A 24,493-nucleotide genomic window follows, 5' to 3' on the forward strand; every position below is an offset into this window, starting at 1 on the left:
CGCAACTGTGAGGCCATCGCGCTAGCTACTCGGTGAAGTGAGAATCTAAGTAAACCGAATTTTTATACATATCCCCCCCAAATATCAAATTTTTTAATGTTTAATTTTAAAATTATTTGGAATTTTCCGCACAACCCTTGAGGATAAGATGAATAAATAAATTAATCCATCATTTTTTTTCCTATATTTTCTTCTTTCATTTTATTAAACTATGATTTAAATTTCTTTTTTTAAATTTTAAGTTTCAAAATTCATTTTATTTTTTTATTTTTTATTAAATTTGAAATAAATAAAAAGATTTCATCTTTTACTCAATTTAGTAGTTTTTACAATTTTCTAGAATATAAATTCTTCAATCTTTATTAAGAATGAATATAAAATGTTCTTGTTTTTTCTGTAACCTAATGAGAAAGTCCACGTCGATTGAACATACAATATATTTTATACTCTTAATTGAAAAAAGACAAATAAAAGCTTTTTTTAAATACATTTAACATATGTTTTCCTTCAGATGTTACAACTGCCATGAAAGGGTTGCGCAAATGCTTGCTCTCCTTCGTTCTTACTTTTGTAGGCTGAAAATAATATAAAGATGCAAACGATTTACACATTCCTGCTTTTATTCCTATGTTGATACATCTGCTTCCGATACTCAACATAGACGAGCAAACATTATTTGCAACAGGACACCACATCTAGAAGATGAGCAAAAATATTGGCTTGCTGCTCCATTATTTTGAACCAAATATTCTACAAACAGATTCTCGACGGGCAGTTTGCGTGAGAATTATTGACGGTCAATTGATTTTTATCACCCAAAAAACATGAACCAAGTCATTGAGGTTGAGTAATAGGTTTGCCTTTCCCTGAAATCCTCATGCCTTTCATTCGCTGTGGAGTCTTTAAATCAAAGGGGCAAGGAAAGGCAAGTAGCTGCATGAGGTTGCAAATTAGTCCTGTACCACTCATAATGTGCATAATTAAAGTCATATGGTGAGTTATCTCAAGGGGACAAAAACAAAGGTTGGGTTTCTAAAGCAAAACAAGCAAATAAGAGGGAATACAGAGCAAGCAGATGACATAATGGAACAATCATGTGCAATTGTCAGAAAAGATTTCCATATTTTCACATGCATTTTAAACTCACCTGCCAAAGGCTGGAGATAAATCTCGCCACTTGGATTAAAAAAGGAGATTCCATCACGGCCATCGGCTTTGATGTCATCCGTCTTTGCGGCGTCACCGCCTGCCACAGAAATGATGGATAAGGACCTCGTAATGCCCCAAATATTATGAATCACACTTCTGTTTAAAATTGTGTTGATAAATAAAGTTGAGAAAGTTAATGAAAATACATGATAAATAAATAATACAATGAAATAAAGTACTTTTACTTTTAGGTACAGTGGTCACTAATGTGGGCAGCTGTTCAAAAGTTGACACTTTACAAACATGTGACTATTTTTGGTCATTAAAAAAAAACTTTTGTCTCTTAATACTTTCAACCCAAGTGAGTATTGATGTCAATAAAAAAAACATTACCAATTTTTATATGTATTTTTAACCAATAGTATACCATTTGTATGTTATTTTATGATCATAAAGTAATGTAAATATAAATACATTGTTAAAAAGAAACTTAATTCATCAAGTTAAATTGAATAAAAAATACACACCAGTTGTTGCCAAGTAACGATCTAATCCAATTCAATTTAACATGCACAACTGACTGTGAATGCTTATGTTTCAGTGCCATTGACGGCACTTGACGTCCAATCCATTTTTACTGGGAGGGGCTTTTCATTCATTGGCTCTTCCCAGTCTAAATGGATTGGACGTCAGGCGCCGCCAAGGCATCCAATGAATTCAGTGTTTGCCGTAAACCACATGTGTCAAAGTGGCGGACCGGGGGCCAAATCTGGCCCGCCGCATCATTTTGTGTGGCCCGGGAAAGTAAATCATGAGTGCGGACTTTCTGTTTTAGGATAAAATTAAAATGAAGAGTATATATGTATATTACATTTCCTGATTTTCCCCCTTTTAAATCAATAATTGTAATTTTTTAATCCATTTTTCCTGTGTTTTTAGTTCAAAAATCATTTAGTAAAATCTAAAAATATATTTAAAAAAAGCTAAAATAAACATTGTTTTAGATCTATAAAAAAACTGAATATTCAGGGCTTTTAATCCAGTTCTTTTAATCCATTTATAAAAAGTCTAAGTTTATCTAAAATGGTCCGTCTGACACCCCTGCCGTAAACATTAAGAAAAATATATATATAATTTGTGCATGAAATGATTAATATACATCAGTATATTTGCACCTCGGTAGCCACCTCCTCCTCCTCCAGCTGTGCAGGGACCACCCCCTCCTCCGAAGCCCCCGTAGATTGACCAGCCCAGTTTGGACTGAGATAAAAGGCATGCTGCACCCCCGTGAGCACCTTCTACCACTGATCTGCCAGCCACCAGGTTTGAAGCAAGGGAGTCTTTCCAGCCTCCACCCCCACCTAAGGAGACCCCACCAAAAAACATTTAGCGATTATTATTGTTTTTCATTTATTAAGTTATGGGCTTTCGGGGGAAAGAGTGGCAATTTACGGTAGCAGTACCTTTTTCATGAATATTTGGCTCAAGCAAAAAAGGGGAGCCTGAGGCATTTATTAAGGTTGAGTACCCTGACCGGAATATTGAGGGCTGTGTGCAACAAAATGTTTACGTTTCCTGCTATAACGTTCACTATCGTTTGCAGGAGAGACCTATTTTCATTCTCGTGCAATTAAGAGAATTGCATGCTGTTCGTGGGTAATTTAATGGAATCCTTAGTTTGAAATTGAATGAATGTGGGAATGTTTGCGCTATACATTCCGCAACAATGTTTAAAAATGCTTTAAAATACTGTAATACTGAATCTTTCTTTAAGTCCAGTAAAAAATGTAGTGTGCACCACTCAAAACACATTGTTCATATTCATGCTTCAATTAAAACTGATTTAACAAAACACATAGTGGTACATAGTGGACCAGTCAATGTGAATTCTTTGTGCTATTTGGCTGCATTTACAATGCCCTCAAGTCCCACTCTCATGGTTTTTACACACTAATTAAGTGATAAAACCTTGTCAAAAAGATTCAATTGTAAAGACTCACACAGAGCCATAACTACTGAAATGGTGTAATAAACATAAAAATGTTTCCCTCCGCATTGGCAAAAAAAAAAAACTAGTCGAGAGTTGTTGTGTTTATCGTGTAATGAGTCGGAATATATTAAAAGTGAGCAGAAGAGGAGGTAAATCCTGAAAAAAAGGATTCACGGGGAGATTTTACCAAACCAGTCTTCCAAATTACAACTCAAAGTACAACAAAAGCAAAAATTAGAATTCCTGGTAACTATTAAAACGTTTTTTAGGAACATTTACACTTAACAGTGATAGTGTGATGTCCTTATTATGTGAGAAATACATGCTGTTTTGAAAAATTTGAGCTGACATTTACAGCTCATTTGAACCATTTTTTAATAACAACCATCACAATACCTGCTTGACCTGTTCGGCCATTGGTGCTTGGTGCTGTGGTGCTGTTCTCAAACTGCTCCAATTGTATCTGATCCGGGTTGGACTCTGGGTCTTCCATGTAAGCATTTCCTCCTCCGCCAGCTGCAATCAGCAGGGGAACTAATTCGTCGCCCTCCATCTGATAGGATGGCATCACATTTATTCATCCTGTGTTTATGTACCATGAGGTAGCCAGTAATTCAGAGACATCTTACTTGGCAACTACAATGATAAACATGTTCAAACCAACAACACACAGCGTGGTATAAAAGAGGCACTCTACAACTATGAACTAAAAATAAGCTCTCATAAAAATGAAACAGCTTTGGAGAAAAGAAAGTCCTTTAAACTGTGACTGGAGGTTGATTTTATGTGCATAAGAAAGTAAATAGGAGTATGTAAAATATCCCATTTTATTGGTGATCTGAATATATTTTCAGAGCTCCGTTATGTGGTGAATGTGGTTTGATTAATATGTGTAAAAGGAGAAATTATGTAAATGAGAATGGTCATTTTTCAGTGTCATTATCCTCCAATCCATTAATTTTCCTTATTGCTTATCCTCACAAGGGTCACAGATAATGCTGGAGCCTATCCCAGCCAAGTAGATAAAGAATAAAGTAAGACTATTCTTAATTAAATATGAATTCCTTAAACCTTTTAATACACTTTTTTTAACTCTCACAGGGTACTTATTTAATTCACAGGTTGGCATTGACGGCGCTAGATTTCCAATCCATTTTAACTAGGAGGCGCGAATTAAAAGTCAATCATAACTGGTGCATGAAAGGGTTAAACGTCACAATCTGATAATTGCTCTCATGTGCCTTTTTAGTAAGTTTATGTAAATGTCCATGCAGAACAGCAGAAAATGTGATGAGTGCATGTGTCACCTTAAAGATGTAGGTAGCGCCTCCTCCTCCTCCGCCCCCTCCAGACCACTCTGTTCCCCCTTCCCCTCTGGTGTCAATCACAGATGACTCCCCCAGGCAGATCTTCTGGGTTTGGGAATTTCTCTGCATCGAAAAGACAGATATTTATTTGAATTCAGTGCTTTCAGTGCTTGTGTTTTTTTCACTCATCCAGCCGGTCGGCACAATCACCCCCGGGCACGCGTCCTCTCCTTGATGGCCCACTAAGATGTAGATCAATTCTCCTTTCTCAAGAGGAAACACAGCCGATATAAAGATCCCGTGGTTGCGTTTGTTGTGGTTTTTGGCTCCTTTTCCTCCTGCTGCGCCGTACGCCGAAATCCTGAATTAGGCAATGATGCAGACATTAAGTGAGCCTGGTGGGAAGTATGTCGTTTTTAACTTTATATTTGTTCCTCAAACACACTTGCCCCCTCAAAACACTCATATCTCAAAGGATGTTTGGGTTTTTTTTGCAGGTGAGTTGCCTGATTTTGTGTAAAAAGAAAAAAAAAATACCCTAATTTAAGCAAAACTATCCCAAAGCGAGAAGAAAAAAAACACAAATCCTTTGTAGCAAATCAGTTGTGCAGTACAAAATAAATTTGTGAATAGGTTAAATTTAAATATTTTGTTTTAAATGTTTTTTTACTGATAATCCAATGTGATAAAGTGAGTGTAAATCTAAATCTTTCTCATGAATTTCATGATTTGTGTTGCTGGATATTAATTATTTGTTCTGAAAAGTTTATTTCAGTAGTGTAAATATAAATGCATTGCATAAATGTAGATTTTTTTCCTCACCCTTACATCTCTGGATAATTTGAGTGATTCTAGCCCTTAATTTATTTACTGCCATTGACAGTTCTAATCATTACATCTATTTCAACTGTTTAGATTGAGTGATCATGTTTAACTGATTGACATTAAAGCCAATATGGCTGGGATCTTTTTTACTTGAATTAGATTTTCTGATATTCAAATAATCTGGCCAGATTTGCGATCACATGATCAAATCATGTCTAATGATTTTCTATTGCAATGAGTAGAAATGTGATTAATCAATTCCTCGTGTGTCCGTAATGCATTTGTCATGATCTTAAAGTTGTTGAACACACTTATGTCTAACCTCTATTGAGCACAAATGAGCAAGTGACTTACAGGTATCGATTTGTGGCCGGGACCCTCCACATTTGGACCCCCTTCAAGGGTCCTTCTTTGCCCACAGTCACGCTGACATTTTTGTTCCTGTAGGTGCTGTCACACTGAGCCTGGGTCGGCCCATAAGGACCACTGGCGCCACATGAGTTGAAGAACCAAGTCATCAAGGACACGTCTAGGGGACACACAAAAAAGCTGAGTGGTGAGAGTTTTAAAAATCCAGGCGGTGACTGGAAGATGAGTGCTAATGGCCATCGGATTAACAGTTCCTTTGGAGTCTTCGTGCATAAAGAGACACATCAGCAAGACAATCCATTTAAATATAATAAGAGTGTGTCATTCGGAATGGATTAGAAATGGCACGGTTTGGAAGCTCACCTGAAAATGACGGATCTGAGTGGGGGATCAAGAAATCCCTCAGGTCGGCCATAGGCGTGATAGAATTGAGATCTGAAATGAGGCAGGAAGGAAAAGATGCCGTTAAAGGTGAAGAATGATACATTCAATGTTCTTTCCCAAAAGAAAATGGGAACATTAAATTGAATGACTGCCCATACTACCTTAGAGGCTCAAAATATTAGAACAAACTTTCAGTATGAAATCAGTGCAGCTTCACACAAAACTAAAAAGGAAGTGACTGGTGAGTCACTGGTTGCATATGGGCGCATTAAAATGCCAGTCCTATGAGACAGTACAGATGCACATGGTGGTTACACCTAAATTAAATCATGTTTAATCATTAGTATAAGTATAAACAGCACTTTCGAATATCAATTTTTAGAAGAGTACATTCTTTTACTGTTACCCATACAAGGTTGGCACATAGTTTGATAAGCAGTCTCCTGTGGAAGGGGTGCCCGATCAGGTAATCAAAATAAGGTACGTCAGAAAATGTGAGATTTTGAATGATTCAGTATTTCTTTTCACCTGTATAAAAGCAGTTTGCAGTGATGGCAATGTCATCCAAGGCGACATCAGCGTGGGAGCCTTGCTGCCAAACAGCTGTCACCTTGACACGGAAACTGTAGCAAACAGTCAATATTTTCAGGCTTATTTTTAGGACATCAATGCTCCTTATGTACAACTCAATCTTGTGGTTCTTGCACCTTTCTACTGTGGATTTGAATTAGTTTATCTCTAGTAGACATTTGTTCATTCACTGCCACCCTGCTACTTCAGATGGTTAGGATGTCTATCCCCCGTCAATGAGAAGAATTTTGAAATGAACTCTGGGTGTGTAGGCAGCGATTGTCGGGAGGCCTGAGTAACCCCCCATATGTGTTCTGCTAAGGCAGCTAATAGCAGCAAATACGAGAATAAACGTGGGAGCCCTAAAAATGAACCTTGTAGAACTCCGTGAGAAAACAAGGTTTAAATATGTAGTTCTGTCCAACAAGTTGGATCATGACTGATGTAGTGCCCTCGCATATCGCAGTACATCATTGTTGCAGTTTAGTCCAGCAGGACAAAAACACACATTGTCCACAGAACCATTTCCCAGGAGTGTATGATTAATAAAGCGCTTCATAAAGCTGACTCTGTCTTATGCAGTGTTTCAAAACCAGGCTGGAAGTCCTCCAGAAAATCATGCGCATGTAGAAATGACTTAGGGTGCATGAACTTTTTGGAGATTTTAAAAAAGTGAATAATGGATACACTGAGATAAAGCCAGTTCCGTAAGTAGGAAAGGCCTTACACCATGTTTAAAACTTTCGATTCAAATCCAGGAATCATGAACTACAGAAGAAAAAAAGCTGTATTGCAGTAGATGTTCAATTGTGGGGTGAGAATTACTTTGTGGAAATAATTTCTAAATATGTAAAGATCAAGGTAACAAATCGTGTTCGACTCCTCCGCCATGAAGACAAGGTATGAATATGCAAGGCATCAAATCTCTAAGAATGAGTTAGAACAGTGTAGGACGGCACCGGCTGGTATCACGTCCACTCTAAGAAGAGAAATCTGAGACTATTATTTCTGAACAGCAAAAATTGAGATAGAAAAGAAATTGTCTGGTCCATTGAGTCTTGATTTTTGTTACACATTTTGGAGAATACAGGGTGAAAAGGAGCATGGAATCAGAGTTGGGTAATGACTGCAATCAATGGCTGAAGTTGGTTGTACTGAATTGCAGTAAGGAATTTTTTGGGCACACTTTGGACCAATCATTTAGGAATACTGAAATTGGCATCTTGATGAGGTCAGACCTTGAACTGTACCTTGCAGAAACTAGAGTGAAATGTGTGGAAAAAAAAAACACAAAAAAATCGTGTGAATATACAGTAAGTACCCATGATGAAGATCAGTCAGGTGCAGGACAGCATCCTCCCAGTCATCCTGCCATTGACCATGTTCTTCCCATATGAGTGGTTCTGTGGAAGTCTCATTTTCCTCTATTACCACTGACAAAGAGCCATTGAAGGAGCCAAAGAGATAAAAAGACAAATGCATCTGCACAAACAAAATGTCATTTCAAACAATGAGTTGGCATATGCAAGGCAGTAGAAGTGTTCATGGCATACCAGGCAAGTTGTGTTGGCGACAGGAGGAGGAAAAAAAGGACTTTTGACAGATGCTTCTTTCAGTCTATGGGTTTCTTTAATCTCCAGAAATAGGAAGTGCCCTGTGTGAAAGACAAGAAACATGACAACCTAAATGTGTAAAACACAGAACTTCTTCTACACTTTTGGTTTGTCCCACACAGCGAATCACCTTTTTCCATTTCACCCTTCCCTTTGCATCATCATCCCCTACATCAATTTTCATGTCCTCCTTCACTACGTTTCTAAGCAGAACTTCGCTTTGGTCCTTTAATATTTAGACCCTCACAATATCTCGGAATCATAAACGGCTTTTTTTGCACCTGGGTCTTTCTCACAATAGGAATCTTAGATAATCTTAGGTAAATGAGTATTAAATTTTGGCCTGTAAGTGTCCGACTCGGGTTCGTTCGCGGGCCGCTTTAACGTCAACTTAATTTCATGTGGGCCGGACCATTTTAGATAAATTAAATATCTAAATATTTATAAAGATAAATAAATTGATTAAAAAACTGGATTAAAAGCCCTGAATATTCAGTTTTTTATATATCTAAAACAATGTTTATTTTAGCTTTTTTTTATATATTTTTAGATTTTACTAAATGATTTTTGAACTAAAACACTGAAAAAATTATTAAAAAATTACTATTATTGATTTAAAAGGGGGAAAATCAGGAAATTTAATATACATCTACACTCTTCATTTTAATTTGATCCTAAAACAGAAAGTCGGCACTCATGATTTACTTTCCCGGGCCACACAAAATGATGCGGCGGGCCAGATTTGGTCCCCGGGCCGCCACTTTGACACATGTGGCATAGGGGCTTACCCGGCGTACTACTGAGGGCGATTCCATGCATGTCTTCTCTTCGCAACAGCGCGTCACCATCCACCCTCCTCCAAGTCGACCTCTGGTTCGAAACGGACCAACCGCAAGCATCCTGTTCAAATGTGCAGTGTGAGCCAAATGGCATTGAACCTGAGAAAGAGAAATTGTTGTCAGAGCTTGTTGCAACAAAAAACTACAGCTGCTACCAAGACCCCCGCTGTTTTCTCCCAGAATCCTAATTTCCCAGTAGAGGATGATGAGTGTGTTGCATATTTCAAATTGGGACGCAAGCAAGGCTTGGGGATGATGTGTAATTGCAGAGTGTATTGCATTGGTCGTCATCCGTTTGTTATAATTATTATAAAGCACCACCATGGAATTAGAGCAATCAAGTCAAGATGTATGTGTTTACTTTCAGCTTTGGGGCTTAATAAATTGCAAAATGCTCGACAGTATTTCTATGAGGCCGATTAACTAAAGCTGAAAGTTAACACATCACCTACATCTTGATTGTTTTGAGCTTAAGTGTACAATCACTTTACTTTTATATTTGTCAATTTGTCCCAGCATCAACCTGAAGGAAATCAATTCCAAAGTGTTTGGGATTTTAATAAGTGAGTACAGAGTTTCAGACTTTTGCATCAAAGCAAAAGATGCTGCAAAGAATGAATGTAATAAATTCACCTGAGGAGCACATGGATACATTTGGCATTTTAATCCAAAACATTCCCACATATTCACTGTAAAAAGAAAGAATGTGGTATTTTGTGTAAATTGCTGGCAGCTGCAGTTGCCAGAATGTGATTTACTGTAGAAAAAAAGGGGGGAAACTGTGAAATACCTGTAAAAAATGGCATAGTGGCTGGAAACTATAAATTTTTGATACATTCTTTTTGTTTTATACTATTATCCAAATGTAATCAGTTTGATGTCAGTGATGACATCGATGCGTTCCTTTTCTGTCATCAACTGACAAAATGAATCCAACATTTTTCCCAAGAGTCTTGCTGTTTAAATGTTAAATGAATATATTGGTGCACAGTTTTATCTCGTTAGTCACTACAGAAATGGCTCAACTGCAGAATCTTGAGAATTACTTTGAATTGTTTTTTATTATAGAGAGTCTACTGGGAGTAAAGTCCTTTGGCGGTCTTGAGTAATCTACTGGTTCTGATCAAAGACCCAACAATTTTAGCGCACATCACCCACGGGTCATGTAAACACCTTCCTGTCAAATAAATCCTCACCGCAGATGAAGCCCTCATCCTCTCCTAAAGGGCAGTCCGTGTGGAAATCGCACACATGTTTTTGGTCGATGCAGTACTCCGAGTGCTCGCAGTAGAAATGCTCGCCACAGTCCACATTTGGCGGGATGACATCATCCTCTTGGTCTTAGCCAGGAAAGAAAACAGAAAAGCATGTGTCAGAGTTTGAAGATAACTAAAAATTATTCTCATTAATCAACCAATTTGTCTGCTTGCTTTCAATGGTCAACAGGTGTCAAGAAAAAGAGAACTCTCTAAACCACAGGTGTCAAAGTGGCGGCCCGGGGGCCAAATCTGGCCCGCTGCATCATTTTGTGCGGCCCGAGAAAGTAAATCATGAGTGCCGACTTTCTGTTTTAGGATCAAATTCAAATGATTATAGATGTACATTACATTTCCTGATTTTCCCCTTTTTTAAAACAATCATTGCAATTTTTTTAATCCAATTTTTTTGGTTTTGTGTTTTTAGTTCAAAATGCATTTTGTAAAATCTAAAAATAAATATACAAATATTTTCCGTTTTCCACTTTAAAAAAATATCTTGTTTCTATTTGGAAAAAAAACATTTTCCAATACTAAGAAAAAAAAGCTCAAATAAACATTGCTTTAGATCTATAAAAATGTACTATTTAGGGCTTTTGATCCAGTTCTTTTAATCAATTTTTTTTAAAAAATCTAGATATGAGATCTAAAATCGTCCAGCCTACATGAAATGGCGTTGATGTTAATGCGGCCCGCGAGTTTGACACCCTTGCTCTAAACTTACCCAATGCACAGTCTTTGAAGCGCAGTGAATCAAGAGCCACGATGGAGCCTTCCTGTACACATCCAGTGTAGCTCAGAATCACGTGGAAGGGCTCATCCATATGGCCTATTTCAGTTGTGACTATTTCCCACTCTGATCTGCAAAATAAATTCCGCTTTTTAAAATGATTTCATTTTTAATTAAAAAAAAGCCTTCAGGTAAGAAAGTTGGAAATGACTAAATCAATCACGATCATATTGTCTGCTCAGTTCTATTTTGTTTCCTCACACATGTGGAAAGTAGGCTATTGGAGCCCAGTGTACACACCTGATCTACGTCCTAACCTCATTTACATTTATCAAAAACAATAGACGTCATATCCATATTAACAGGGAGGGCTGTATGTGATAATTCAACGATGTACAATAATGATGTTTTGCAGCTCTACAGGCAGGAAGACCAAGCATAGGTACATAATCCCACTTAGAGTAAATTGACGTGCATTAGGGCATACGCATTGCCTACCGTCACGTAACCATATTGCCCATCCGTCGCTCTGTCCAGTGATTAACTCAATTTATTTACAGACTCCACATCAGCAGAAAGAGAATGCTTTTATCCGAGCTCGGGAGGACCGCACCGCAGCATTATTCAATAGAAATACCTGCTCTTATATCAAACAATATTCCTGGCTTTAGTTTACCCATTTAGCATTCTGGTACACAAAGCTTCAAGGTACATCGCTGCTTATACACTTAAGAACCATGGGAGTGAAAGACCTTCCTTTCTATTGTCTTGTTTGGCATGAATGGCCTTGCGATGCATTAAATCCAGTCTTCTTTTATCTTGAAACGTTGTAATTGAAAACTAATTTATGAGAATTAACTACTACAAACAGCCACTGCATTAGTATGGCCACCTGCAATGTCTAATGATGAAATCTGTATAAGAGCTGTATCAGATACTGTAATTACAGCAAGGGTGCCTAACTTTATGGTAGTCCATTGGAGTAGTAATAGTTTCCTTTGGAGGGTCATGATGTCAGCCAATCCATATAAATATTTACGTTATTGTGATATGTGGGTATTTTGACTGGATCAAACGATCACTGCCTGCTTTCCCAGTCGAAATGGATTGGCAGTCAATAGAAAATTAATCGTCAACTATTTCGAGAGTTGATGATTCACGTCTTGATAGCATTTTTTAAAATCTATTTTGTTTTTAATTAACGTACTGAAATGTAAATATTTGCTTATATTTAATGAAAGAAATTGAGCTATTTATTCTCTATTCATGTATGATTCATTTTTCCCCCTTAATTATTTACACATTTTAATAAAATAAAACTGAAAACCCAGTAAAAACTGACCTAAATATAATGGTATAATGGTTTAATTGAAAAAAGTATTCAGTTGTCATTTTTTATGTTGTTAACTAAAGGGAAAACATCTTTCAGTGAAGACTACAAAAAGATAGACATTTTATTTTAGAAACAAGCCCATACAGAATTATGTGGCGAACGAGATCTGGCTCTCGGGCCACCATTTTGACAACTGTGGTTTATAGCATAAGTTCCACGGTGTGAAAAAAGTTTAGGACCGTTGGCTCATAACATATGTTTTGCTAATTCTGATTGTGGCTGAAGCCTAGGCCATCTTTTTTGGGGTATGCATAATTGTAATTCAAATTCACCACCGCATTATCAAGTATGTTTGCTGACCTGGGATCCTCTCTTCTTTCAGACTTTAACGCCAACGTGTCAAAGCCCGAGCTGGAGTAAAGTGGCTTGATCAGGACTGTGAAGTTCCCTGCCGATAGCGATAACTCGTACAGGGCCAGATGCAAAACACACTGGTGCCCACTGCGAAGCATGACAGGGCTGTTTAAATGGTATTCACATCTTGTGGAGGCCTCCGCAACAGGGGAGGGACTCAGGAGAAGAAAGTGACCTTAAAGAAAAAACAAAGTTTGACTTTAAACGGCTGCTATAGAGCGGATTCATGAGCCTGTCGCCCAAACCGTTTGATAAGCACTAGGGAAAAACAGCTTTCTTGGATATCAAAGACAAAGAGTCGTGATTAAAAACAGCGTGATCTTTCTCTATGAATATTTGATGCTGGGAAGCATGCAGCGTGCGAGGCTCTCACCATCAGAGCTTCCCTTCGAGTGGTCCGCCTCAGGCATCCAACCTGCTTGATCCCTTTGCCGTGCCGATACCACAGACCAGTCCCTTTGTTGGCTTTGATTCGATAAAGTCCAGAGACATGGCGACTCAAAGTCGCAGTAGAAAACTGCAAATACGTATAATTCAGCGTCATGTTAAAGTCAGTGGGACTGTAATTCAAAACCAGAATTAAATTCGTTAGAATATCACAATCATTTATTGAAGAGTTGAATTTCTTCCCAAACCACACAAAACGGCCTCTTTTTTCCCCCCAATAAGTTGACTGCATCAATTTAACAAACTTGAACAGCTTGATGAGTCTCCGCACATACACTCAAAAAACATGTTTGATGTGGCAAAAAAGAAGGCTATATATTTTTTTAGACATGAGATCAAAGCTACAAAACAAGATAGCGGTATAATTTAATAACCAGCGAAGAATTCAAGTATTAGTCGACTTCCCTTGAACCTAAATATCTTTTAAAATATGAAAATGTAGCAGACAAATGCGTTCCCTGTTCATGTTAAGTGAATTAACTGCCATGTCAGAGGAATATAGTTCCTTTAAAAAAAACATATCTGTCATATGACGGCTGAAGAGGAAACTGGCACTTCCACTACTTTGCCAAACAGATCCCCCTTGGGGGTAATGTCAATGCAATGTCCATTATTAAAGTATTATCTTTCTTTTAAAAATGGACTTTTTTCACTTCTGCATCATAATTTAATTACAACCAATGCTATGTTCACAATGGCTTGAAAAGGATTAAGGTCTCTTCATCTCTAATCAAACCGCTATATTGGCTTTTTGATGGAATATGCTCGTTTATAGCTATTACTACTTCTCCTAGCTTTCTTTGATAGTACTGTCATTCATCCGCACATCCTTGTGGGTTTTGTCGTAGCCTATCCCAGCCGACTTCAGGACTACACCATGGACTGGTCGCCAGTCAGCCGTGGGCCACACAGAGAGACAGGCGACCATTCACGCTCACAATCATACTGCCAACAGCGGCAATCGAGCCCGCACCGAAATCAGGCGAGTGAACCTCTACACCAGGGGTAGGGAACCTATGGCTCGGGAGCCACATGTGGCTCTTTTGATGGGTGTATATGGCTCGCCGCTAACCTGTGTGATAAAATATGGGAACCGCTGGTGAGAGACCACCTAAGCCCCGAACACACAATGAGAGCGTCACACTGTGGCGCCGACACCATCTCTAGCACCTTTTTAATAATAATTTTTCTTCATTATACTTCTTCTGCATGCTTACTCTCATTGATACTCATTGATTAGCAACAGTGAAAAAATATTCTTAAAAGAATTCAGAGACTTTTTTTACTTTCAAAGTGGTGAAATGATTAATAAATGCACACATGTATTTTTACTTTTAAATTCTGAGTATGGCTCTCAACGAATAATGTTTGAAAATATGATTTGTTTATGGCTCTCTTCGTCAAAAAGGTTCCCGACCCCTGCTCTACACCATCAGGGGTCATTGCTACTGCTGTATTTAGTAGTATTTTCATTTTGTTTATTATTATTAATAACTGAATTCAGGCATTATTCATGGAACAAACAGAGTGCCACCAGGCATCCTCTAATTGTTTTCTAATCATTCTAACTGGAGAATAGTAATGAGAAGAAAAACAAAAGATGATCGTAAAAAAACAATGAGATTTTTCATAACGATAGAGCGATTGATTAACTGTATTGTGTACAGTCTTATTCATCTGGAATACAACACAAGCTAACTCATTTACTGCCGGCTTGTGCCAGTAAAGGCGGATATCTGACTGCTAAGTATATCTATCAATGGCATTTAAAATTCAATTCAGATGTTGCAAAGAGTGGTGCTCCAAAACCTCAAATCTGCCATGAATGTGACAGATGACAGCAATTATTCTTATTAATATTACTATTTGAATAATGATGAATGTGTGTACTGCTTCAGGTGTCTATTAATTACATCGATTGTCTTTTTGTGTGTCGGTTTGACGAAGAAGCAGTTCATCTGATGTGTCGTCCTCTGGAAGACTATCCAGGAATGCATGACAGCGACTGCAAACTGAGAAGAGAGAGCAAAAAAGATTGTCAGCGTGCTTTCTTAGTCATTTTTTACTTTTATGAAAGGAACCGTACATGAGCACACAGTACTTAATTTCCCACTGGTACCTTAGGAGGTTAGGGTTAACTGAATTTAATAGATTGGACTTCATTTGCAGGATTTTTCATGTGCAGTGACCTCACCAGTTTAGTTTCCTTGCTGTGGCATTGAGCGTTTTAGTTTTTAGTTTTCCCCCTCAAAAATCGGAAAAATGGTTAACACATTTTGTGTTGTTAATTGCTCCAACACGAACCCTGGCGACCTAAACCTCTATTTTTCTCCATCTGACCAATCAGTGAGCTGAATGGAATGAGCACATAGAAGTAGACCAGTCAAAACAAAACATCAAAATATTCTACTGGAAAAAGTGACAAATAACGTGTTGTATGACGAAATCGTTGTCCTCGTCGACTTTTGTCAATTCATCTCCAGCTATGCAGAGACAAACAGATTAGATTCATCCCGAACATATTTTTGGAATTGAACAAATTCAATAGTTATGGATCTGTGTGACTCTTTGTAACTTGTCTTTCAATACCCCTTGACAAGATTTTATCATTTATGTAATGTGTAAAAACTTGTGATAATGAGAACTTTAAACCGCATTTGGTGAGGTACGGTTACTTATCAGGACTGCCAGATATGAATGAATTCATCACTATAAAGTCTTACGATTTGCTAACAAACGGTTCGGAGCGTATCTGTTGCCTCCAGCCAGAGTTAGCTGGGAAAGTCTCCAGCACATCCCTGACCCTCGTGAGGATAGGCATTACGGTAAATGGATGGCTGTAAACAAGTCTCGTAAAGAAGAAAATCCTCACCCCGAAGCCAATTGGACGAGTTTGCATAATCACCTTGACTGAGTGAGAAAGCAGTCAGTCCACCATTTTAAAGTCAAAAGTTGATATAAATACCCAATTGTGTCTTCTCAAATTAATCAAATTCACTTGGAATGTTTTTGTTTTTGCCTCATCTTATTTGGAGAGTTGCCTCTCAATGGATGCTGAAGTCATTTGGTTTTCAAGAGCTCACTCGCTGCAAGAAATCATACACGCCTGGGGGCAACCAACGGTTACCAGGTCCCCAATAACAATGACTGCACTGCCTTTTCGCTATAATTCTACAATCTAACAATTGCGCAAACGTTTAGCTTGAGCCAGATGAGTTTTTTGGAGAGAGAAATGAAGAAAACAAGATAAGAATATCGGTGTCAAAGAGAGGGCATTTGACAGAAATGGAGAGACTTCAGAACAGAGGGCAGAGAGCTCGGAAGAAAAACAGATGAAATTCCTGAGAGTGAGGAGAATGAAAATATAAGCAGAGTGTGGAACACAGCCAGAATAAAAGTGCATCGACAAGCACTGGACCATCAAGCCTAACTGGCATAGAACCGTTGAGCACCAACGCACGATCTTCGACCAAAAGCCTTTCATTCTCTGCAGCTTTACTTTCCAAATGAATTCCCATCTTCTTGGCCAATCCAGATGAGGAAGGATTTTACAGAGAGACCTCTAAGCTCTCAGCGACTGGTTAAAACACCTGACCATGGTGCCAGGGATGGCCCCCATCTGGCAGCTAAGGAGTTGATCTAATCTAATATGCCTCTTTCAGAGCAAAGCAGATGTATCTTACTTAGTTGGGTTCAAACACATCACTTGCATCCTGTTGTCCTTGCACTGGAAAATTTCAGACTTACTATTCAAGCCCCACAATTCTTACCGGACATGCTATCATTTCTTTCTTCTGTTAGGTCACTGATTGCCTCCTGATGTCAAACCTAAAAGGTGAAAATCATGCAGTCTGTTGCCCTCAAATTGTAGTTCAAAATTGCATTTGTGTAAAAATAGAAGTGTTTTTGTAGAACGTGAGAAAAGCCGTTATAAACACACCAGTGAGACTTGGTGCCAAACAAATTAGAGTCACATGTGCATGGGTCTATTACCCACTTGAGCTATGTACTAAATGGATTGTGACCTTTTCTACTCATCAGCAGTGATTCTACATAATGTCACTGCAGGATTCTCAACAGTATTGAAATTCCCTTTGTGGTGCTGACGACCATAATATAAACCACACGGCAACACAAAGGCAATTTGTACAGTGTAGAAAAGAAGGAGGAAAGAAAGGAGGATGGATATTATGTAGAGTTAAAATGATTTTTGGTGAGTAAAATATGGCTATATTCCTAAATAATAATTCAATTGTATGAGGTTATTATTGATGATTTTTTATGTGTCGCAGCTGTAGCTGCAGTAGAAGTTTTATAGCCATAAAATAGTTTTTGAGGGTTGGATTGATGATTTGAAGCCACTACGAGAAAATTCACGGACCGCCACTGTTGTACACCATACTTCAAACGCTGATATGACATATACAGAGCATTATATTTGGTTCATAGCTTCGAATGTGATGAGAATTGATTGTTTTAAAATAACTTGTCTTGTGGAGACTTGAATGATTAAATCAAGTGAATGAAAATGAAGCGTTTGCCTTTTTTTCTGTCTCAACTAGGAATTATCGGATGACACACTGTTCGGTTGTTGACTTAAACCCACACTAGGAAAACAGGTGGCATTGTTATTCTGCACGGTTGGGTTAGTTCGATTCATTGTAATTTTTTTCATGATTTGCTTTAGCAGCTTTAAAATGCTTAGTCTCATTAATCTTGACAGAGTTTTAATTCCTACAGTAGCAATCTAACCAGATTTTGTAGCTAAATCAGAATAAACTGTCATAATTGGAGACAATAACTTCATTTAAACACAAATAGGCCATGAATATAAAACAATTTCAGCACGAGACCACAAACTATCACGGCCCTGCCAAAACCAGTTAAAGAATCTCTCTCTGGAATCTTCCTGTCGGGACCGTGACATAAAAAGTGATAAAAGTGGTTTGTTTATATCATTACATTGACTGAAAAAAATAGGCAGAAATGCAGTAATTCACATGATAGATATTCAATTGGTTTACAATGAAATCTGTGTCATTCCTAATGTATTAAGATATTTCTCAGACTGTGTCAAAAGTATATTCGACATCCTCACAAGGCTTTGCGCATTTTATTCAAGGATTTTTTCGGTTGTTTTTGAAATGGTGTCTGAATAAAGTCTCACCTTGGAAAGGTTTTCATCTAGAAATTGTGTTAAATTATGCTTTTGTGCGCAGACAACAATAGGCTTTAAGAAAAATAGAGCTACAAAAACATTCTCTAACTTTACCTGTTTAAAAAGCTGTCAACATATTGCAAATGATGGAGAAGCAACGGCCCAAATTTTAGAAAGAAAGGTTTTAAATCTATTTATTTGAATCAAGGATGGTTGCGAAAGCAAACATGCCTCATGGCTTTGGCAATCAAAAGGAAAAACAAGGACAACCTCAAATATTTAAATTCAGGGACAGAGTTTTGTGAAAGATTCACGTCTTCTAATCTAACCATTTCAGTGATTTATCATTCAACACAGTAATATTTTTTTGTGTCAACTTTTAGTGTTGGGCAATTATTAATGGTTTGTTGGCTATTTTTTGGACCATTCAGTGGCGTAAAAAAATCCACATCAAATAGTCAGGAAGTCAATACAACAGTTGACTTACACATCTAAACTTTACAGATGTTTCAGTGAGGCGTTATTGTTCTAAACATGTTTTTGCAACTTCATGAGAGACTGAACGATGCACGTGACATGCCGGACATTTAAGAAGCATGACCGACAAACAATAAAGATCACCACTATATCGCTGCGACATAAGCGCTCGCGAGTGCCTCTTAAACAGCCGTGTTACTGTGCAGAGACGCCTCTGGGGCAAAAAGGCCAAGCATGACTAATAGAATAATTTAATAAAAGCAACCAGAGAGCTAACAAGGGGGTTAAGCTTTTAAATGGTAGTTATGCTTGTAAAAAAAAAATGAACTTTGGAGCCTCCTGAATGCTGAAAGCACGATGTCATTCTTTAAAAAAAAAGAGACGGGGTATTCATTAAATATAAATACTGCATATCATAAAGCAACTGTGTTATTATTAACATTGAATGGCATCTGGAATCTCCCTAGGACCCCAAACAACTTGCTTCCGCTCACACTAACCCAGTTTCTTGTTCAATTTAGAAAAAGATGAAGGAAACAATTAGGTTGGTTTGAGCCAAAATACAATTTTGTCAGTCAATAAACAGCTTTAGAAGGAAATATGTGGAAAAGCAGTTAGTTCAAAACTAACCAGGGGGGACAGAATGTGGTTCCATGGTTATCATTCAATTTAATTTAAGGGTTTGGCTTCAAAGTTCAAAATACTGCTGGTCTCGACCACCGTTAAATGTATCATCATTTCTTTATCAGAGAGGATCGTGTTCGTGAAATATCTGAGTTTTTATGGGAGATTTTGAAGAAAACTATCATGTGTGGATTGCAGTCATTGAAGAAAGCAAATGAAGGCTAGTTTTAACCCTCCAGAAAGAGCCCAAACCCACAGTTCTTCTCCTTTTAATATGTATTTTCAGTCTAGTCACTTCCAAACCAATAGAGATGGGTGAATGAAGAAGGATTTGATCATCTCATTAAGATATCAGAAATTCAGTTCCCCATTTCTCTGGCAGTTGTAGGCAATTAAAAATCCAGACCTCCTCATAATGTCCTCAAAATAGTAGAACTAAAAAGGCAGAATGATCTCAATCATCTGTCATATACTGAAGTGATGCTCAGCTATCTCTTTCACTCCACCTGCTTAGAATATCCAGGAATGTCACATCCTTTATTCCTACTGCTGCCTAACTAATCCATTATAAATTAAATCTTCATCAGACATCATTGTAACATACTGTCCACAAGTAGACTGAATGCAAAAATGGTGACCTTGCAGCAACTGCATACACACTATAGGTAATTGGCTTTAACGAAAATCGGTACAGATTTGTAAAAGGATAAAATTATTCTTTTTTTTTCTAGCTGGTGCAAGCAGTTTCATTTTTCCCCATTATATCCACTTTTGTGAGTTTATAGAGTCATTGGCCAATCTCCAACCAAGAAGGCTAATAAAGGCAATTGCCTGGAGCCCAGAATTAGCAGATAACATCACGTTAGAAAAGTTATCACTTTAGCTGCCAGTATCTTCTCTTAATCGCGTCAATTGAAAAGACTATTTTGGCGGAGTTGAGGGAGAAATCAGAAGATCAGAGATTCCATATTTGGCTGGCTATTTAAAAGAGTAAATGTGCCAGCGTTATTTATATACATGAACATCTTGTGGCTTTATCCCAAACAAAAGTTCCACAAAAGTCAACCCACTAAGCGGTCAATTTGCTTGCTTCTCCTTTCTTAACCCAACAATTGTCAGTTAAGATAAAACAGCTGCCACGATGGACTGTATAAAATATTGTAGCGTGTTCGTTGGTAGTAATATTTGCAAACGATCTCAGATCTGGTTAACCCTTTAAGAAACTGAGGTTGTTGCCAATTAGGTCGGTCAGTCTAAAAACATCAGTGCAAAGGGGAAAAAAAGGGAGATCACAGACATGGTATCATGCAGTTAAGCTGATTGAGCTCAAGGTTTGCAGTTTTGATGAATCATTCATTGGCCATGAGTAAGCACGTCCTTCTCAAAACAGTGTGTTTTGCTCCAAGCAATGACCTTTTTACATCTAAATACACCTCTCACAAATATTCATGTGCAGCTAATTAAGCCTCCCATGACTCCACTTTGAGACCCAACTGGCAACATCTTGACTTTAGTTAACAGTCAACCGCTGTGATGCCTAAATCTTTGATTTTGGCTAAAATGTTGTGTTTGCAAGGGTTTGTTTGTGGTTACAGGTCTATTATAATCAGCTATGATTAGGAATGGCAGTACAAGATAAACTAAACCTTTAATTCAAGGGGACTCAGAACAAGTACTGGGAGTTGGCAGGTTGAAGTTATTTGAAACTCAAAGTTCAGAGGTACAGCAACCTGTGTTCTTTACATTAATGTGATAGTTTTTTGCATGTTCATCTGAGCGGGTCCCATTTCAAACACCAGATGAATGTCAAGTACACACTGTGACTTGTCACCTGTTATGAAGAACAATTCACGACAAAAAAAACTCAACCAGGCAGGACTGAAGGGATAGCGAGGTACGTACGCCAGGAACTCGTCAAGATAATGTCAGACACACAAACCGTTATTACTACTTACCTTTGCAATCCAATCATGGCATAGAGCTATCATAAAATGAATGAGTTTTCAAGTCAAAAATCCTACAAATTGCACAATTTGGCAAAACTTAGGAGAGTGGCACAAAACTGGGGCGGTAGGTCATAACAAACTGTTGGACCCCAAACTCCCCATTGGCAACGTCACAAATGGACAATCTGTCCAACATCAAATTCCCTGCCAATGACTTACGATATGTCATACGTCATTAAACGGGCTAAAGACAAAAACAAGACAAAACAGCCATTAAAAAAAGTCACCATGGACCATGCTGTGAATTTTGTGGTTCCAATAAAACAATCATGGAGCTTTCCTAAAAAACCCCACTTAATATTCTTTGTTGAACCACATACCAGTAAATTAATAATGCAAAGTCAACCACCCGCTCTTTGTTAGTCAGAGAAAGGAAAACTGGCTGCACCTCACGTTTTGAAATCATACAAGTTATGGGGGATTGGATAGATATGTACGTCAAAAATGCTATGCTACCGTGCATTATATAACATTGGTCGACCAACTGCTTAAAACCTGAAAACGTATTTGTCCTTTATACAAAATGCAACCTTGGATTCTTATTTTCTGATTAAAGCCGAACACAGACAGAATCCATTCAATTATAGTGTGAGGAGTCATCTAAACACAGTCACATCTGATGAACTGTTTGTCAAATGCATTCATTATATCCAACATTAAATTAGAATTGTGTACTTGGACCTTCATTGTAAAGTCTAGTTATGAATGTATATGAGAACATCACTGAGGCCAAGCGATGTCCACGTGCTGTCTCAAATGTCCACCGCTGTTTGCGCTTCAGACACAAAAACCCACGTATCTATTTCCTATGCACATAACAAAACCAAATTCGTGCATCTTGGCGACTTTTGCCAGAACGTGACACAGCGGTGAACTGATTTGCACTCCAGTCTTGTGATACATCACGCGGCCATGGAGCTGTTGACATTGGCCACATTGTTAGCATCATCCACATATGTTCTTCTTGATGAAAACAAACTGTTTTCATTGTGCGTTGCTAAGCCACCCCGGAAAGTCTTAAGTCCACAGAACTTATTACATTTGAAACACTTCATGAGCCTTCTTCAGCGTGATGTATTGTGTTAAAGACAAAAAACATGCCATCAAATTCTTAAATCTTAAAAAGGTCCCTATGATGGACTATGAAGATAAAATGTCCAATAAACACATCACTGTTTTCCACTTTTTATCAGAGTTGTGTTACCGCGATCTCAAGCACTGATATCATCTCATTTACTGACAACAGCAGTGATCTGTCCGTTTTGTTACTCCTTGAAGAGGAAAACAATGCCCCAGAAGTGGTTATTTGTTTTTGCTTGGTGTGAAGTGGTCACAATAATCCAAATAATTCAGTTTTGCACAATGATAAACAAATAACAATCAATCACTGGGTACATATGGACAAGCCTCGCTTATTTAGGTTATTTATCCTTAAATGCTGTACACAAACCAAAATTTAACATCTTGATGCTCAGGACTCTGTTTCAGCTGGAGTATCCCTTAAAGTGAGATATAAAAATAAGCTGAATTTGTTAAAAATGGAGACCCTACATGTAAAATTTTAGCCAAGAAATCAAAACTGAGCTGCAACACTTGACTGAAATGACACTCAAGTATTCTTCAGCCATCAAAACTTGCTTTTTTGTGCTTTGTTCCTAATGACCGGGAGAAAACCAAGGCCATTCAAGTGCACGACTCACGCAACGAGTGGCACGCCTTCCTTCCAACTCACGTGTCTGTGAAGTCGGCAGACGAGTGATGCCCTGCAAGCGCCACTTTCATCTGGAACATAGGGCTGGCTCTTATCCAGCCACTTCACTTGTGCCTTTTAAGGAGCAGCACGGCTGTACAACGTGAAAGTAAAAGGACTAAGCAGGTGCTGAGATGGCGAGACAGACAGACAGTGATTCATGTTGCCAAGAAAAATGCAAAACAGTGAGTATTATTATTAGTGTGTGCTACTTGGCATAGAGAAAGCTTGAAAACTACATGAAAAAAATGAGTGGCATACTGAATAAAGGATAGATAGTAGATAGATAGTTCTGTGACATTTTACAAAAAGTATACCACCTCACAGAACTCTCCATGCCTGCCATTGACGGTGCTAAATGTCCAATCCTCTTTTACGTGAAGGTATAGCAGTAATTGAATGATCCCTAACTCAAATTTTTTTGGACGTCTATTATCATGAATGGACCAGAAATATCACACACTGGACGTTCTATATTTGGAATAAAGCTTGGGAACCAAATGAAACAAAATGAGTAGAAAACTGAATAAAGGACAAGTAGGATTTTTCTGAGGAATGGTTGTACTATGTAGAACGATGGTTCATGGACATTTTATGGTGCTAAAGGTCCAATTCCCTTTTCCTAGGAGTCTGGTGGGAATTGACTGATTTCCCACTTTCAGTCCTCCCTCTTCAAATTAATTGGACAGTTAAATCATGTTAATATAGTTGGCTAAGTTCTGGGGAAGTGATAATGTATTTGAGGAGGGAATAAAAGTTATTATACTGAGAAGTTGCACCTAAAAATTTAAAAAGAAACTATTTCAAAACATTCTTTACAAATCTTTCGTTAAGTTCAATACAACTGCACAGTACTTCATAAATGCACTCTCATGGATTACTAAAGTCATTTGAACATTTAATTCTGGCCATCTTTTGTTTACCACTTGAAGGCACCCATGTACATTTGAATTACTTTAATGTTCATTTCTGGATTCGAGTTTGCAATGCTGACAGATGCAAAATGTTTTGTGACTCAACAAACTTATTGTCATGACATCACACTGACCAATCTCAATGCGTAAAGTTATTTGAGTTTAAATGGCAAAACCCTACCTTAGTACAAAGTGTGTCTGGTTTGTCACTAGAGCTGGCTGAAAATCCAAAATCATGCATATCCAAACTGGTTTGCCAAGGGAACAGTGAGTGCAGGTTGTCATTTCATTGATGAAGAGCAAACATTGTCAACCACCTGGTGTCTTAGGATTTACAA

The 24,493-nt window shown here is 37.9% G+C and overlaps 1 protein-coding gene across 1 annotated transcript in view; it reads right to left on the reverse strand.

Moving 5' to 3' along the window:
• ltk (leukocyte receptor tyrosine kinase) overlaps positions 1 to 24,493 on the reverse strand; it is a 40,751-nt gene that overhangs the window by 13,716 nt on the left and 2,542 nt on the right. Inside the window, exons 2-17 of the mRNA XM_077621465.1 lie at positions 15,140 to 15,238; positions 13,153 to 13,296; positions 12,726 to 12,954; positions 11,027 to 11,163; positions 10,243 to 10,386; positions 8,996 to 9,145; positions 8,148 to 8,248; positions 7,916 to 8,076; positions 6,553 to 6,647; positions 6,004 to 6,075; positions 5,626 to 5,800; positions 4,657 to 4,807; positions 4,447 to 4,569; positions 3,536 to 3,692; positions 2,325 to 2,510; positions 1,148 to 1,246 (exon numbers count right to left, since the gene is read on the reverse strand). Coding sequence (XP_077477591.1) covers positions 1,148 to 1,246; positions 2,325 to 2,510; positions 3,536 to 3,692; positions 4,447 to 4,569; positions 4,657 to 4,807; positions 5,626 to 5,800; positions 6,004 to 6,075; positions 6,553 to 6,647; positions 7,916 to 8,076; positions 8,148 to 8,248; positions 8,996 to 9,145; positions 10,243 to 10,386; positions 11,027 to 11,163; positions 12,726 to 12,954; positions 13,153 to 13,296; positions 15,140 to 15,238 — 2,223 coding nt within the window. The remainder of the gene's footprint in view (positions 1 to 1,147; positions 1,247 to 2,324; positions 2,511 to 3,535; positions 3,693 to 4,446; positions 4,570 to 4,656; positions 4,808 to 5,625; positions 5,801 to 6,003; positions 6,076 to 6,552; positions 6,648 to 7,915; positions 8,077 to 8,147; positions 8,249 to 8,995; positions 9,146 to 10,242; positions 10,387 to 11,026; positions 11,164 to 12,725; positions 12,955 to 13,152; positions 13,297 to 15,139; positions 15,239 to 24,493) is intronic.

The sequence above is a fragment of the Stigmatopora argus genome, chromosome 15, assembly GCF_051989625.1.
Source record: "Stigmatopora argus isolate UIUO_Sarg chromosome 15, RoL_Sarg_1.0, whole genome shotgun sequence".
NCBI lineage: Eukaryota > Metazoa > Chordata > Actinopteri > Syngnathiformes > Syngnathidae > Stigmatopora > Stigmatopora argus.